Source organism: Halichoerus grypus, chromosome 5, assembly GCF_964656455.1.
Source record: "Halichoerus grypus chromosome 5, mHalGry1.hap1.1, whole genome shotgun sequence".
NCBI lineage: Eukaryota > Metazoa > Chordata > Mammalia > Carnivora > Phocidae > Halichoerus > Halichoerus grypus.
In genome coordinates, this window is record NC_135716.1 from 136,582,998 (window position 1) to 136,594,746 (window position 11,749).

Genomic DNA, 11,749 nt, shown 5'->3' on the forward strand with positions numbered 1-11,749 from the left:
AAGACTGTGGGAGTTAAAATACTTAAACTACATAAAATGGTTCTTGGCAGACAGGATGCTTGATGTGTTCATCATTATGATACTATTATGATTTTCATCAAGGAGGCAAAATGTGGACAGGGATTTAGTAGCCTGCGCTACAAAACAAAACTGCTACAGCAGACGTCCTAGACTTTGACAAGCAGCCTGAAATGGACTGCATTTTTAACTCTCTGGGACACTCTTTTGGAGAGAAAGGTAAGTCCTCATGCTCCCAGTAAAACCCTCCTCCCCCACCCACCCTCCTTCATATGCAAAAAACATAACTGGCACCACTCAGGGTCCTCTTTTTTCTCCATTACTCTCCAATCCCATGAAAACTAGCCTCATTCCAGGGTGAAGGGCCAGTTAAGAACCCAGGACAGCTCGGGCAGGTTCATGGAGACTGGAGCAGCTACAGAATGTCTAGCTCCTCTCCGCCTGTCCCCTTCTTAATCCTCCCCATCCTTCAAGGCTTGCATCATATCCCACTTCTTCCTGAAAGACCTCTCCCTCCTCAGCATTTTGCATCTATAATTGCCAACTCTGTACTCACTGGGTGTATAATTATTTCACAAGTGCCTATTTTATCGCCCCTAAAAGGTAAACTCCCCAAGGGCTAGTCATAGTGCTCCTAGATTCCCCACAGTGCTTAGCACAGCACTAGAGACATCGTATATGTGCCATGAATAATTTGGGAAGGGGTTTAATTCACTGGAAGGAGCCCAGACTCCATGTGAGCTGGTCAGAGCTGGGTCTGAGCCTCTCCTCCGCCTCCCCAAGCCCATGGCAAATGCTCTACCAGGTCACAGCATTCCCTCCCAGATCCTGCAAGAAACCTCAGAATCCTTCTCAACATTGCTCCACAGGCAGCCAATACCAATCGACTGGAAAAATGAACCCATTTTGCCATCTCTGCTTCCTAGACACTTCCTTCACGGAGTCTCCATAGCACGGGGACTTAACCACTATTGTCATAACTACTGCACTCTGTTGTACAAAGCTGTTGACTTGTCTGCCTCTACCAGGCCAGTGGCTTTCAAGCTTTTGAGCATGAGCCCAATAATAACCCAAATCAGCATAGCAGAACTGAAACTAAAATTTCCTAAAACAATACTCATTTTTTAATGTAATGCACTCTGAAATTTCCTATTATATTCTGCTTAAAAATGCTGGTCCTGACTGCTGCACTATGGGATGGAGAGATACATTGATAAGAATATATATATATATATATATATATATATATATATACACACACACATATATATAATGTCAGTTATATAATGTTAGTTAAGGTAACATTAGCAGCTGTAACTGATAAAACTCTGAAATCTCAGCCTTTACTACCATAGAAGTTTATTTCTTGCTCACATAAAAAGTAAACAAGTGTGGACTGGCAGGTGGCTTCTATAGTTCTGTGATGAAGGGAGGGTTCCAGGCTGTTTCTATCTTGTATTATCTTCAACACATGACTTCTAGGTTACCATGTTCAGGATCATAGCAATCCTGCCTGGGACGTTTTTTAAGGGCCAAGCCATTAAGTGTTACTTATGTTACTCATTGCTTCCAATCTCATTCCATTGGCTAATATTTAGTCACATGGCCTCACTTAACTACAAGGGAACTGGGAAGTGTAGTCTGACCAAGTTACTGAGAAGAGCTGGAAACAGATTTTCTGATCAGCTAGCAATCTCTGCCAGAGATCTGCCGTTTGAAAAACCCTCCAAGGCAAGGACCTAGGCTTATTCACCCTATATCTCTAGTGACTAGCAAAATATTCGGCTCACAGTAAGTGCATAGAAAATATACGATCAGGGGCACTTGGGTGGCTCAGTTGGTTAAGCATCGGCCTTTGGCTCAGGTCAGGATCCTGGGGTCCTGGGATCTAACTCTGCAACCCTGCGTGGTCAGGCTCCCTGCTCAGCGGGGAGTCTGCTTCTCCCTCTCCCTCTGCGCAGACCCCCCCCAACCCCGCTCTCTCTCTCTGGAGCGCACACACTCTCTCTCAAATAAATAAATAAAATCTTAAAAAAGAAAAAAATGTATGATCAGTGAATGAATGGGGAACATGACAGATCCTAGCCAGACTCCAGGAGGGTTACACTTCACGATTAGGCATCATGATTCTCTCCAAATTCACATCCCCTTCCCCACCCAAAGCAGAGCTGAGTCCAAAAATCTGGATTAGGACAGGTGGGAAAGATACCAGAGAAACTGTCTTAGTGTTGTCTTTTCCATTTAGGGACTACACAGCCACTTACTCTTCTAACCCCATGCCTATTGAAAAGGAACACGGGAAAAATTAAGAGCACAGGCTTTTGAGGCAGATAAATCACGGCGGGGCCTTTCTCTGGCTACATAACTACAGCAGAACTATCACTGAGCACTCACTATGTGTGCGGCAAGGTGCTAAGCATTTTCCACGCGTTATCCCCGTTGCACCCTCACAATAAGCCTATGAAGGACACTAATATTCTCTCTCCAATTCCCTGAGTGAGAACTGATGTCTTCTAACCCTGTGTTCCCAGAGCACTTTTTCCACAGGCCTTTCCTGTAATTCACTCGTGGGAGAGCTGGTTGGCATATGGAGGTATATGTCTGTTCATCCAGCGTCCCCAATTATACTTCAAAGACAGTGGAAATAACATACACTTGAGAGTCAAAATACCTATTTCAAACGTCTAGGTTCAAATGCCACATCCCAGCTTAACAGTTTGTGTGTTCACCAAGACATTGCCTGAGACTCAATTTCCTTATCTGTAAAATGGGATCAGAGGTCCAACCATAAAGGGCTGCTGGGACATAGAAACCTAATATCTCTAAAAAAACTAGGCCTGGCACGTAATAAGTTCTTCAAAAAGTGAGAATTTCCCTTCTCCATCTCTCCTGGAGGGCGAGGGTAATGTCTTATTCCTGGGCACCAACACCGTATTTGCAGAAAATAAATATATAATAAATGTTAGTGGCAATGCATTGAATGACAAGATTTACCGTTAAAAAATAAAAATTAAAAACACAAACCGTGGCTTGGTCTTTAGAAGTTCTTTTTATCTCCCCTCCCCCTTCCCACACTTCATTACTCTTCTCCCTTTGGGTAACGTGAACTTTTTTTTTTTGGTACTCAGAAATTTTAAATGGCTAACAGAGCACCTCAGGATTCTTTCCTCCGGCCATTATCCTTCTCTTTTAAGTTGTGCTCAGCAAGATTATTTGGATATTGGAGCTAAAAACGGTCAGATTACAAGTGGAGGTCCCTGAAATGTAACATTCCCCATTGCAGGATTCTGGAATTACACCAAGCACCAGGGAGGGGTTGCTCTTCCCCAAAGAGCTCGCTGTTCTGAAAAAAGCCTTTGTTTTAAGGCTTGCAAAACGGCACTGTGGAATCTCCCATCCGGGTCCCCAGCACTGGCCTGGGTACTGCTCAGTTCTAGAGTGCCTACAAGCTCCCTGTAAAACAAAATACTCACTTGTCTTAAAATATGGGAAAAACTGTGCTCTCTGAGTCTTGGTTCATATCTTACAGCATAATGATCATTGTTGTGAAGCCAAGTTTTGTGATTTCTCCAGCAAGGCCCTGACAATGACAGTAGCGAGCACACTGTGTGTTTACTAGGTCCATGGCACTGGGTTAGGGGTCTTATGTTCATTTTTCCCTTTAATTCCCACAAAACCCCAGTAAGCCAGACAGTACTGTTATCCCCATTTTGCACAGAAGGAAGCTGAAGCTCAGAAGGTCAAAGAACTTTGCCCAAGTTCACACAGCCAGCGTGCAGCAACGCCCCAGTTCAAACCCTAGTCTGTCCGGGTCCAAATCCCACTCCATTTCTGTTACTCCGCATTACCTCTTTAAACGGCTATAAACCAAGGTCCTTGCTGTATAGCAATACTAGAGAAAATAAACAACTTGAACTGGCTGATCTTTTAAAGCCCCTTCCCCCTCTTAAAAAAAAGAAAAAATCTATGGTTCTGTGGAGGGAAGGGAAAAAAAAGGAAATGTAAGGAGGCCAAACATTATGAGTCTTGGCTTATCAGTATTTAATAACAGCTTTTGGATCAAAACTCTACAGAACCTTATTTATGGACAGACAGTTACTGTTAAGCAGAGCCTTTTTATACAACCTTTTCATCTGAGGATGTTGTAGCCTTCTACTGCCTTTCTATTAGTGAGAGATGGGGTGTGAAATCTGCTGGCCCTGCCAAGATTATCCCATTAAATTATCTGCCCTCTTCCAGTGTAATTCACTCAGGGGCAACAGTTTGAGACTCGGGCCGGTGGATGTCCCTGCCTGGGTGCTCGGAGGGGGAGGTGTGAAGGAAAAAGTTCAGGTGGTGGGAGCATCCCAATGACATAACATCAATCCACGTTTCACTGCCTTACCAAAATAAAGTGGATGCCACAATTATCCTATTCCTAAACAAACTGAAAACCCCAACCGAGCTTACTGCAACAAAGAGAGAGCCTTTTTACTGCTGTTTATTTTTATTTTGTATTCGTTAGCTTTTTAGATATTCCTGGCATGCAAGTCAGGCTCCGTGTAACAAGCAGCTGCATTTAGTTAAGGATTTCGAAGAGTTTGCCCCACCCCACCCCACCGCCGTCCCCTCCCCCTCAACTCCAGAGAACTTTCTCAGACTCCTAGAAGACTATTCCTTTCTCTTCGTGGGTCTACAGAACAGTTTCTCCTGTCACACCTCAGGGGAATTGGGAAGGCCAGGTTGCGGCCCTTCTGTTTGAGAAGAAAGCCTCAGAGACTTGAGTGTTCCCTAGCTGGGGCTGGATTTGCCAGGGTCTAGTCTACATGGGGACCTTGGGGCTGGCAAGCCAGCTCTCCCACTGAAGAGTACTCTAATAAATCACTCCGCTCAGCCTACAACCCCAGTTGTACACCAAGATGCAAATGCAAAGGCACTTCATCAAAATACAGCTCATCACTCACTGGTTGGAAGAAACTGCCAGACACACTCCTCAAACCGCATCAAAGTTGTAGTTCAGGACAACAGCATACTTCCTCCTGATCAGAGGTGCAGACCACCAAAGAACCTTCCAGTATATCCCTGAGTCGCAGCAAGACTGGCTCAGGGAACTCCAGCACAGAAAGAAAAACTGAAGTTGGCTGTCTCAATCATTTCTTGTAACCCCTAGATAGAGCTAAGAAAACATCCCATTGCTCTTGCAAAACATGGGGAAATGGCTCCTTTGGCCCACACAGAGCGTAAATTCTAAGACTTAAACCAGGAGAGACTGTCTAGGGCAGCAGTGAAGAGCATGAACTCAGGGTTTGGAAGCCCAGCAATGCCATTTCCTAGCCATGTGACCTTGAAAAAAGTCACTTAACCTCTCTGTGTCTACCTTAAAATGAGCTAATTATGCCAGCCCCCTCATAGATTGGTGGTGAGGATTCGGTGAGCTAATATTTCCAAATTGCTCAGAACGGTCACTGGCCCATTGTAAGGATTACCCAAGTGTTTGTTAAATAAATTGTATAAACAGAGGCATTTCAGAATGCTTGGATTCAGGGAAATACATACTTAGTTGAGGTCAAAGGACTTGGCACCATTCTTTAGCTTCTCCTAAGCCCAATAACAACTGGCCTGGTGGGAGGGAAACTGCAAAAGTGAGGAGAAGTAGAGACTCCACGAATTGTGCAGATCTAGGCTCAGGCCCAGGACCCACCACCAACCCTCAAGCCCTTGCAACCTACCCAGGAAGGCAACTTATTGCCCCAGGCATCGAACACTCCAAAACAATGGTTCCTATCTTGTTGGGATTGCCATTTTCTCAGAATATCAGCTTATAGCTAGAAACATACAACCACAAAAATGCACATCGAGTTTTGTATATTATTTCTGGGGGGCTGCATATCCTCAGTTTCAGGTACCCCAACTTAAGACCCTCTCAGCTGGGAGCTCTTCTCTAGCACTTGACACACACGGTTTCACTTTAAAATCTCGTAACACTCTGGTAAGGTTCAGAAAAACTGGTCGACAACCCCAGAACACAGCAGAGAAAAGATTCAAACCCATCTGTTAAACTCCAATGCCTGTGCGCATAACCATTAAGCTCTACTGTTAACTTCAACTATACACCCTTCATACTAAACGATGGGGCAAGAAAAGCAAAGTCCTTGAAAGTATGTCATGTTACACTTTTACTAAGAAAAGCAAATATGACACCACAATTTTACATGCAACCAAAAAAGTTATTCTCCATTCAACAAAAATCTATGGACCAGTTACTATATAGATGCACACACATAATGTCATTTATATGTAGATATACATTTACATCAATATACACATAGGCTACAAAGGATTCCATTCTACATATGATGCTGTGCAAACTTCTCAAAAATATTCAAAATGGGGTATGTGGTCTCCATCAAACCACAGCCAACGTGGATACTAACGGATGCGAGTGACACACCATTTGGAAACTTTAAAATCTAATTTGAGGGCTGGGCTCACCAGGCAGGAGATGGAGAAAGGAAAATACAGACCAAGGCTGAGTTTTTCAAGACTCCTAAATTAAATATCAGAAAGATAATCCCAGCATCAGAGTAGCAAAACAGCCTACCAGGTATGCTGAATCAATACTGAGGATTAAATATTTCCAACACATTGCCAGAGGCAGCTTGACCACACCCTTTGTCTATCAAGCCTCTGTGTGGCTCCCCTAGGGAGGATTTTCAGGCATCTCCAATAAAGTTGGGGCTGGCTGACTTGGCTTTCAGTGTTTTCACCAGGAAAGCTGACAGTCTTATTGCCCTCAAGAGACTCCTATTCTAAAAGTAGACAGGACAGACACCTATTAAAATGGCATTGGAAGGTTTATGAAATGACAGCAAACACAGTAGCAGGCCACCTCCCTCTGACTCTAAGAGGCAAACCACACAATCTACAGGATTCTGAGAAAGGCCCAAGTGGGTTCCTAAGGCCCTGAGCTCTGGGTACACAGTATTAATGGCTTCAGCTTCCCAGAAAGGTTTAGTTCTAGGTAGGTAGGAGGTAGAGGAGGAGATGAACAATGAATAGGCCAGAAAAAGAAAATGTAAAGGTTCGCTCCTCCTAGCTAATAAAATAAAAAAAAAAAATAATGGGAGAAATACTGAGCATTTTTTTTAATAAGTAACTGAAACCCGTCTCCCCTTAAGCTGATTTCTTGAGCCACTGGTTGGGTTACCTTAAGAATCCTGAATCAGACAAGAAAGTAAATCTGAGTTCCACTGGAAGACTTGTCCCCAGAGAAAAGATCAAGCATTCACAAAAATGGAAAGGGATTTATAAGATGACAAATAAGACAAAAATAACAGATTTGAGCTCACTATTTAAGAGTTTGGAATAGGCGATACTCTTTTTTTTTCCTTTTAGTTTTAAAAGTCTGTAGACAGTTAAACAAGACAGAATTTGGCTGATTGTTGATAATAAAATTATCTTACACTCAGCAAAATCATTGCATGGACATTTATTTAAAAGCAGGTGACCAAAGAAAGGTCCACTCCTCCCCCCTCCCACCCCCAAGATCCAAAAGCAACCGCTGTTGAAAGGTTATATATAAGTAAATGAAGTTGAGAGAGGATATTACCGAATTAATCAAGGACCCAAGCTAAGAGCCCTTCCCTGATTATCTCCACCTCAATTTGCTGGGCAACTAGGCAGCATGGCCCAGTTTTTACTTTTCACCCAGGTGTTGTGGCATGGGGCCAGATGTTTGGCATCCCTGAAGGAAGCAAACATCCATGAGACCAAGCTGTTTACATTTCATTAGTATTTTTCATCAGGAAGGTGCACTCCCTGCTGATGTACATCTTAATTACAATTAGGAGCTCTATTTACCCGGAGGAGCCTCTAGATTACCACAACCACACTACGGGATCAATCTCAGAATATTTCTCAGAAAATGTGGTTCTCACTTCCCCAAACTCAACTCTAAGAAATCAAAATTCACACACAACTTCTTTCCAGAGTGTGTTCCTACCACGAAAATTATGAGCTTGATTTTAGTAAAAACTAATTCTGTAGCCATGGTCTAAGTAAGCAGTGAACAGATCTTTTTCCCTCAACTGCTAAATAGCCCAAAGTCTTTTCTTTTCCAAAGCACAGCGCTAACTTAAAAATTAAAGATGCATGATAAAAGAGCAGGAACCTATTTATCTGCACCGGTTTGGGCTGGGAGTGGGGGAGGGCAGAATCCAGGGACTCCAGCACCCCCTCAAGGGATGCATGTTAAAAGTGAGGCCCCAAGACCCCGGAGACTTTAATCAACTTTCCCCCTCCAACCTCCAAAGAATGAATCGGTTGTCTCCACAGGCGCAGCCGGGCTCTTCCCTCTCATTGTGTACCGGCTCAGACGCAGCAAGGATCCAAGCTTCCCGCAGCGAACTGAGACGCTCGGGCTTTCGGTGGAGTCTTTCTCTAACTGTTGCAATTGTCTCTGGAGATTACCAAAATCAAGTATGCATTAGATGGCTTTTCCCCCCTTGCGTGTAACACACACGCACACGCACGTGCACGCTCAGAGCACTGGAGCCGCAGGCCGCCTCTGACAGCACATTTTGCACAAAGTGGCGGCGACGGCGGCAGCGCACACGTTGTGGCCTCCATCGTGAGCCTCCGGAGGCAGGAGAGCCGGGGGCGGCGGATCTGTGAGGCCGCCCGAGCCTCGGGAGGCCAGGGCTTTTGTCTGGGTCGGTCTGCGGACAGCCTGGGCTCTCGCAGGCACCGCTGAAAATACAAACTCCCTCCTGGACCGCGCCTTCCGGGACGGCTGCTACTTGGGGGCTCCGCAGACTTGCCTGAACACCGGTTACGGCGCTTTAGGGGACAGGGGGACCAACGGTTCGGAGGTGCCCTCCGCGCTTCCTGTCAGCGCTGACAACTGCTGCTGGGCGCCGAGGAGGAAGCCCCCGGACGCACCCCGGGACCGCAGCGGGGCTCCCGGGGCAAATCCTCGCCCGCCTCCCCGGCGCCCGGAGTCGCGGTTGCGAGACCCCTGACGGGTCTCCGGCCGCCCCGCCCCCGGCGGGCTTGGTGCTCCCCGGCTGCCCAGCGCCGGGCGGCCGACCGGAGGGTCGCCGGGGGCCGGGCGGGCCCCGGAGTCGGCGGATGCGCCTCTTACCTTGGGCAGCGGCCCGGCGCGCAGCCAGCAGCAGCGCGGCCAGCAGCGCCAGGAGCGGCGGGCGCGCCCCGCGGCGGCGCGGCCGGTGCATTCCTCCTCTCGCGGCGGCGGCGGCGGCGGCGACGGCGGCTCCCAGGCCGCGCGCAGAACATCCACTGCTCTGCCCGGGGTCCCGGCCACCTCGTTCCGGCCGCTCTCCGCGCAGGATGCCGGGGGCGTCTGCAAAGTTCTTTGTCCCTCTAAACCTGCTCCCTCGCTCCGCCCGGCCGCCTCTAGACCCCGTACGCGCGCGGGTCCCTCCTCAGCCCTCCGGCTGCAGCCTCGCCTCCGCCGGCCGGTCAGTCCCGGGCTGTCGGTGTCGCGCTCGCGGAAGGCGAGTGCCCCCGGCTCGGACTCTGAGCAGAGCGCGCCCTACGCCCGGGGGCTGCCGTCCCGGGGCTCCCTCGGTGGCGGCTGCGGCGGCTCCTCCCGCTCCGCGCGCTCGCTCTCTGGCTCTCAGCCTCCCTCAACTTGTCACTTTCCACCAACTCTCCAGCCCGGCGCCCGAGCCCGACCAATGGCAGCCGCGGGCCCAGGCCGGCGACCCAGCGCCCTCTGCTGCCGTCTCTCAACACCCGCACCCTCCCTGACTTCCAGAACCTTGTCGCTCCCGCGCCTCCCGCAAACCCACCCCCCCTCCCCCACCGCGCCTCAAACCCGTGGCCAGACCCGGGGGGCCCTCGAGTCCGTTTGACAGAGGGGGACGCCGAGGCTCAGGGAGACTTGTCCCGACTCGCAAACCAGTCCGTGGCTGAATGGCTCCGTTAGGAGACCCAGATTCTAGCAGTCTCCCCTCTGCCACTGTTAGCTGGGTGCTTCTGGGTAATAGAACATTTACTGATATCAGTTTCCCTTTTGATTTCCTCTTTGACACTAGTGATTTATGTTTTCCCATTTTGTCTTTAATTTCTAGTTTCGTTATATTGAAATCAATTTCATCTGCACCGCTTCCTTTTGGAGATGTGTTGAGGATTTCTCTGTGGTCAGTTTTTGTCAATGTCCCGTGGCCTCTTGAAGGAAGGTGTTTTTCTATCTTCAGAATGTGGAGATAGCTACCTCATTTGATCTTCTTTACATTTATGTTACTTAGGTCTTCTGTATTTTTGCATATTTTTTTGTCCAGCTGCTCTACCATGGGCCAAGGGGGTCATTAAAGTTTCCTACTAACAGTATGTTTTGTCTGGGTCTCTGCTTAAGTGTTACAAATTTAGGGATACATAAAAACGCATGACAGTTTGACTTTCCCTGCGGAGAGGCGCCTTGATCATATAAAGTGGTGAGTACTTGCCGTGCTTTAGTCTCTGAGGATGCTAGAGCCATAGGGACAGCCATCAGTTTTGCCTTAGAGGAATACCAAAAACCCAGTCTAGGACACTTATTGAATACTTCCTGTTTGCCTAGGGCTTTGTGTGCATTTGTTCATAAATCTTCCACTGACCTTTTTTTAAAAGTCATTTCACATTTGTATGCCTCTGTGTACTTTTACATAGATTGTCCCCGTATTACAGTTTTAGAAATTGAATTGCAAAAAGAGAGTACCTGACTTGTCAGCAGTCTCACAGCCAATGGGCGGCCAAGCTAGGACACAGGGTCTTTACCATGACGGGGCTAAAAGTTCTTGACCGGCACCGGGCATAGAGCAAGCACTGGGTCAGTGGCGGTGGTCATCATTGCTGCAGCAATCACCTCGAAGAACCCAGCTTTGGGGTTTTATAATGAGCAGCCACCATATGGAGGGCAAGGACCTTATGGCCCAAAGTACGTCCAGCAGGTCACAGACTCTACACACGCAGCCCTCTGCCTTCACGCAGGTGAATGATGAACCCATGTGGGACAAACAGTCACTTATTCATCTCCCAAGACTGCAGGGCAAGAGTGTCCCCTGCTGCCTCGGTTGCTTTCCTCCTTTCTATCACCCTGACCTGAGGTCAAGGAATGATAGACAGAGAGGCCCCGGGTCAACCAGTTCATTGCCCAAATAGGTTCGTCCTCCAAGTTTCTCTGCCTGAGACCCATTCAATCCTGTCTCAAATATCTGGTCACTTGCCTGAGGAACTTACTGCACAAGGTTCTCTTGTTAGGAAACTGTCTTTGATGGTCAGTCTCAATATACTATGGCCCGGAATCAGAGGAAATTTGGTGACACTGCGCTTTGGTGAACAGTCTCCCGTGGTCTACAGTACAACACACAGTTGCCAGACAAGGGGCTTTTCCTGTCCACCCACCCTGCCCCCACCCCCACCCCCACCCCCACCCCACAACTGCTTGTCCCAGGTATCTTAGGTAACAGACGGCTGCCAGTGCTGAGTATACAGAACTTAATGGCACTTTTATCAGTACTTAAACCTCCCAGGAACTTAATCACAGAATCATAGACGTGAGGAATGTGACAGCTGGAACAGGCCTTGGAAATTAACTAGTATACCCCCCTCAACATTTTATAAAAGAGAAACGTGGGACTCGGGGAGGTGGAATGTCCTTGGCCAAGGTCACACAGCTGGTCAGAGCCAAAACTGGAACCTACATCAACCAGTCCAGACCTGGGTAAGCACTCCCTTGGGCATCCCAGAT

The 11,749-nt window shown here is 47.7% G+C and overlaps 1 protein-coding gene across 2 annotated transcripts in view; it reads right to left on the reverse strand.

The window, feature by feature from the left end:
- The window catches only part of ROR1 (receptor tyrosine kinase like orphan receptor 1), a 387,985-nt gene extending 378,302 nt beyond the window's left edge, over positions 1 to 9,683 (reverse strand). Inside the window, exon 1 of one of the 2 annotated variants that reach the window (XM_078073012.1) lies at positions 9,140 to 9,683. In XM_078073012.1, coding sequence (XP_077929138.1) covers positions 9,140 to 9,230 — 91 coding nt within the window. In that variant the 5' untranslated portion in view covers positions 9,231 to 9,683. The other variant, XM_036070447.2, reaches the window with a different exon arrangement.
- Positions 9,684 to 11,749: the final 2,066 nt, after the last annotated feature.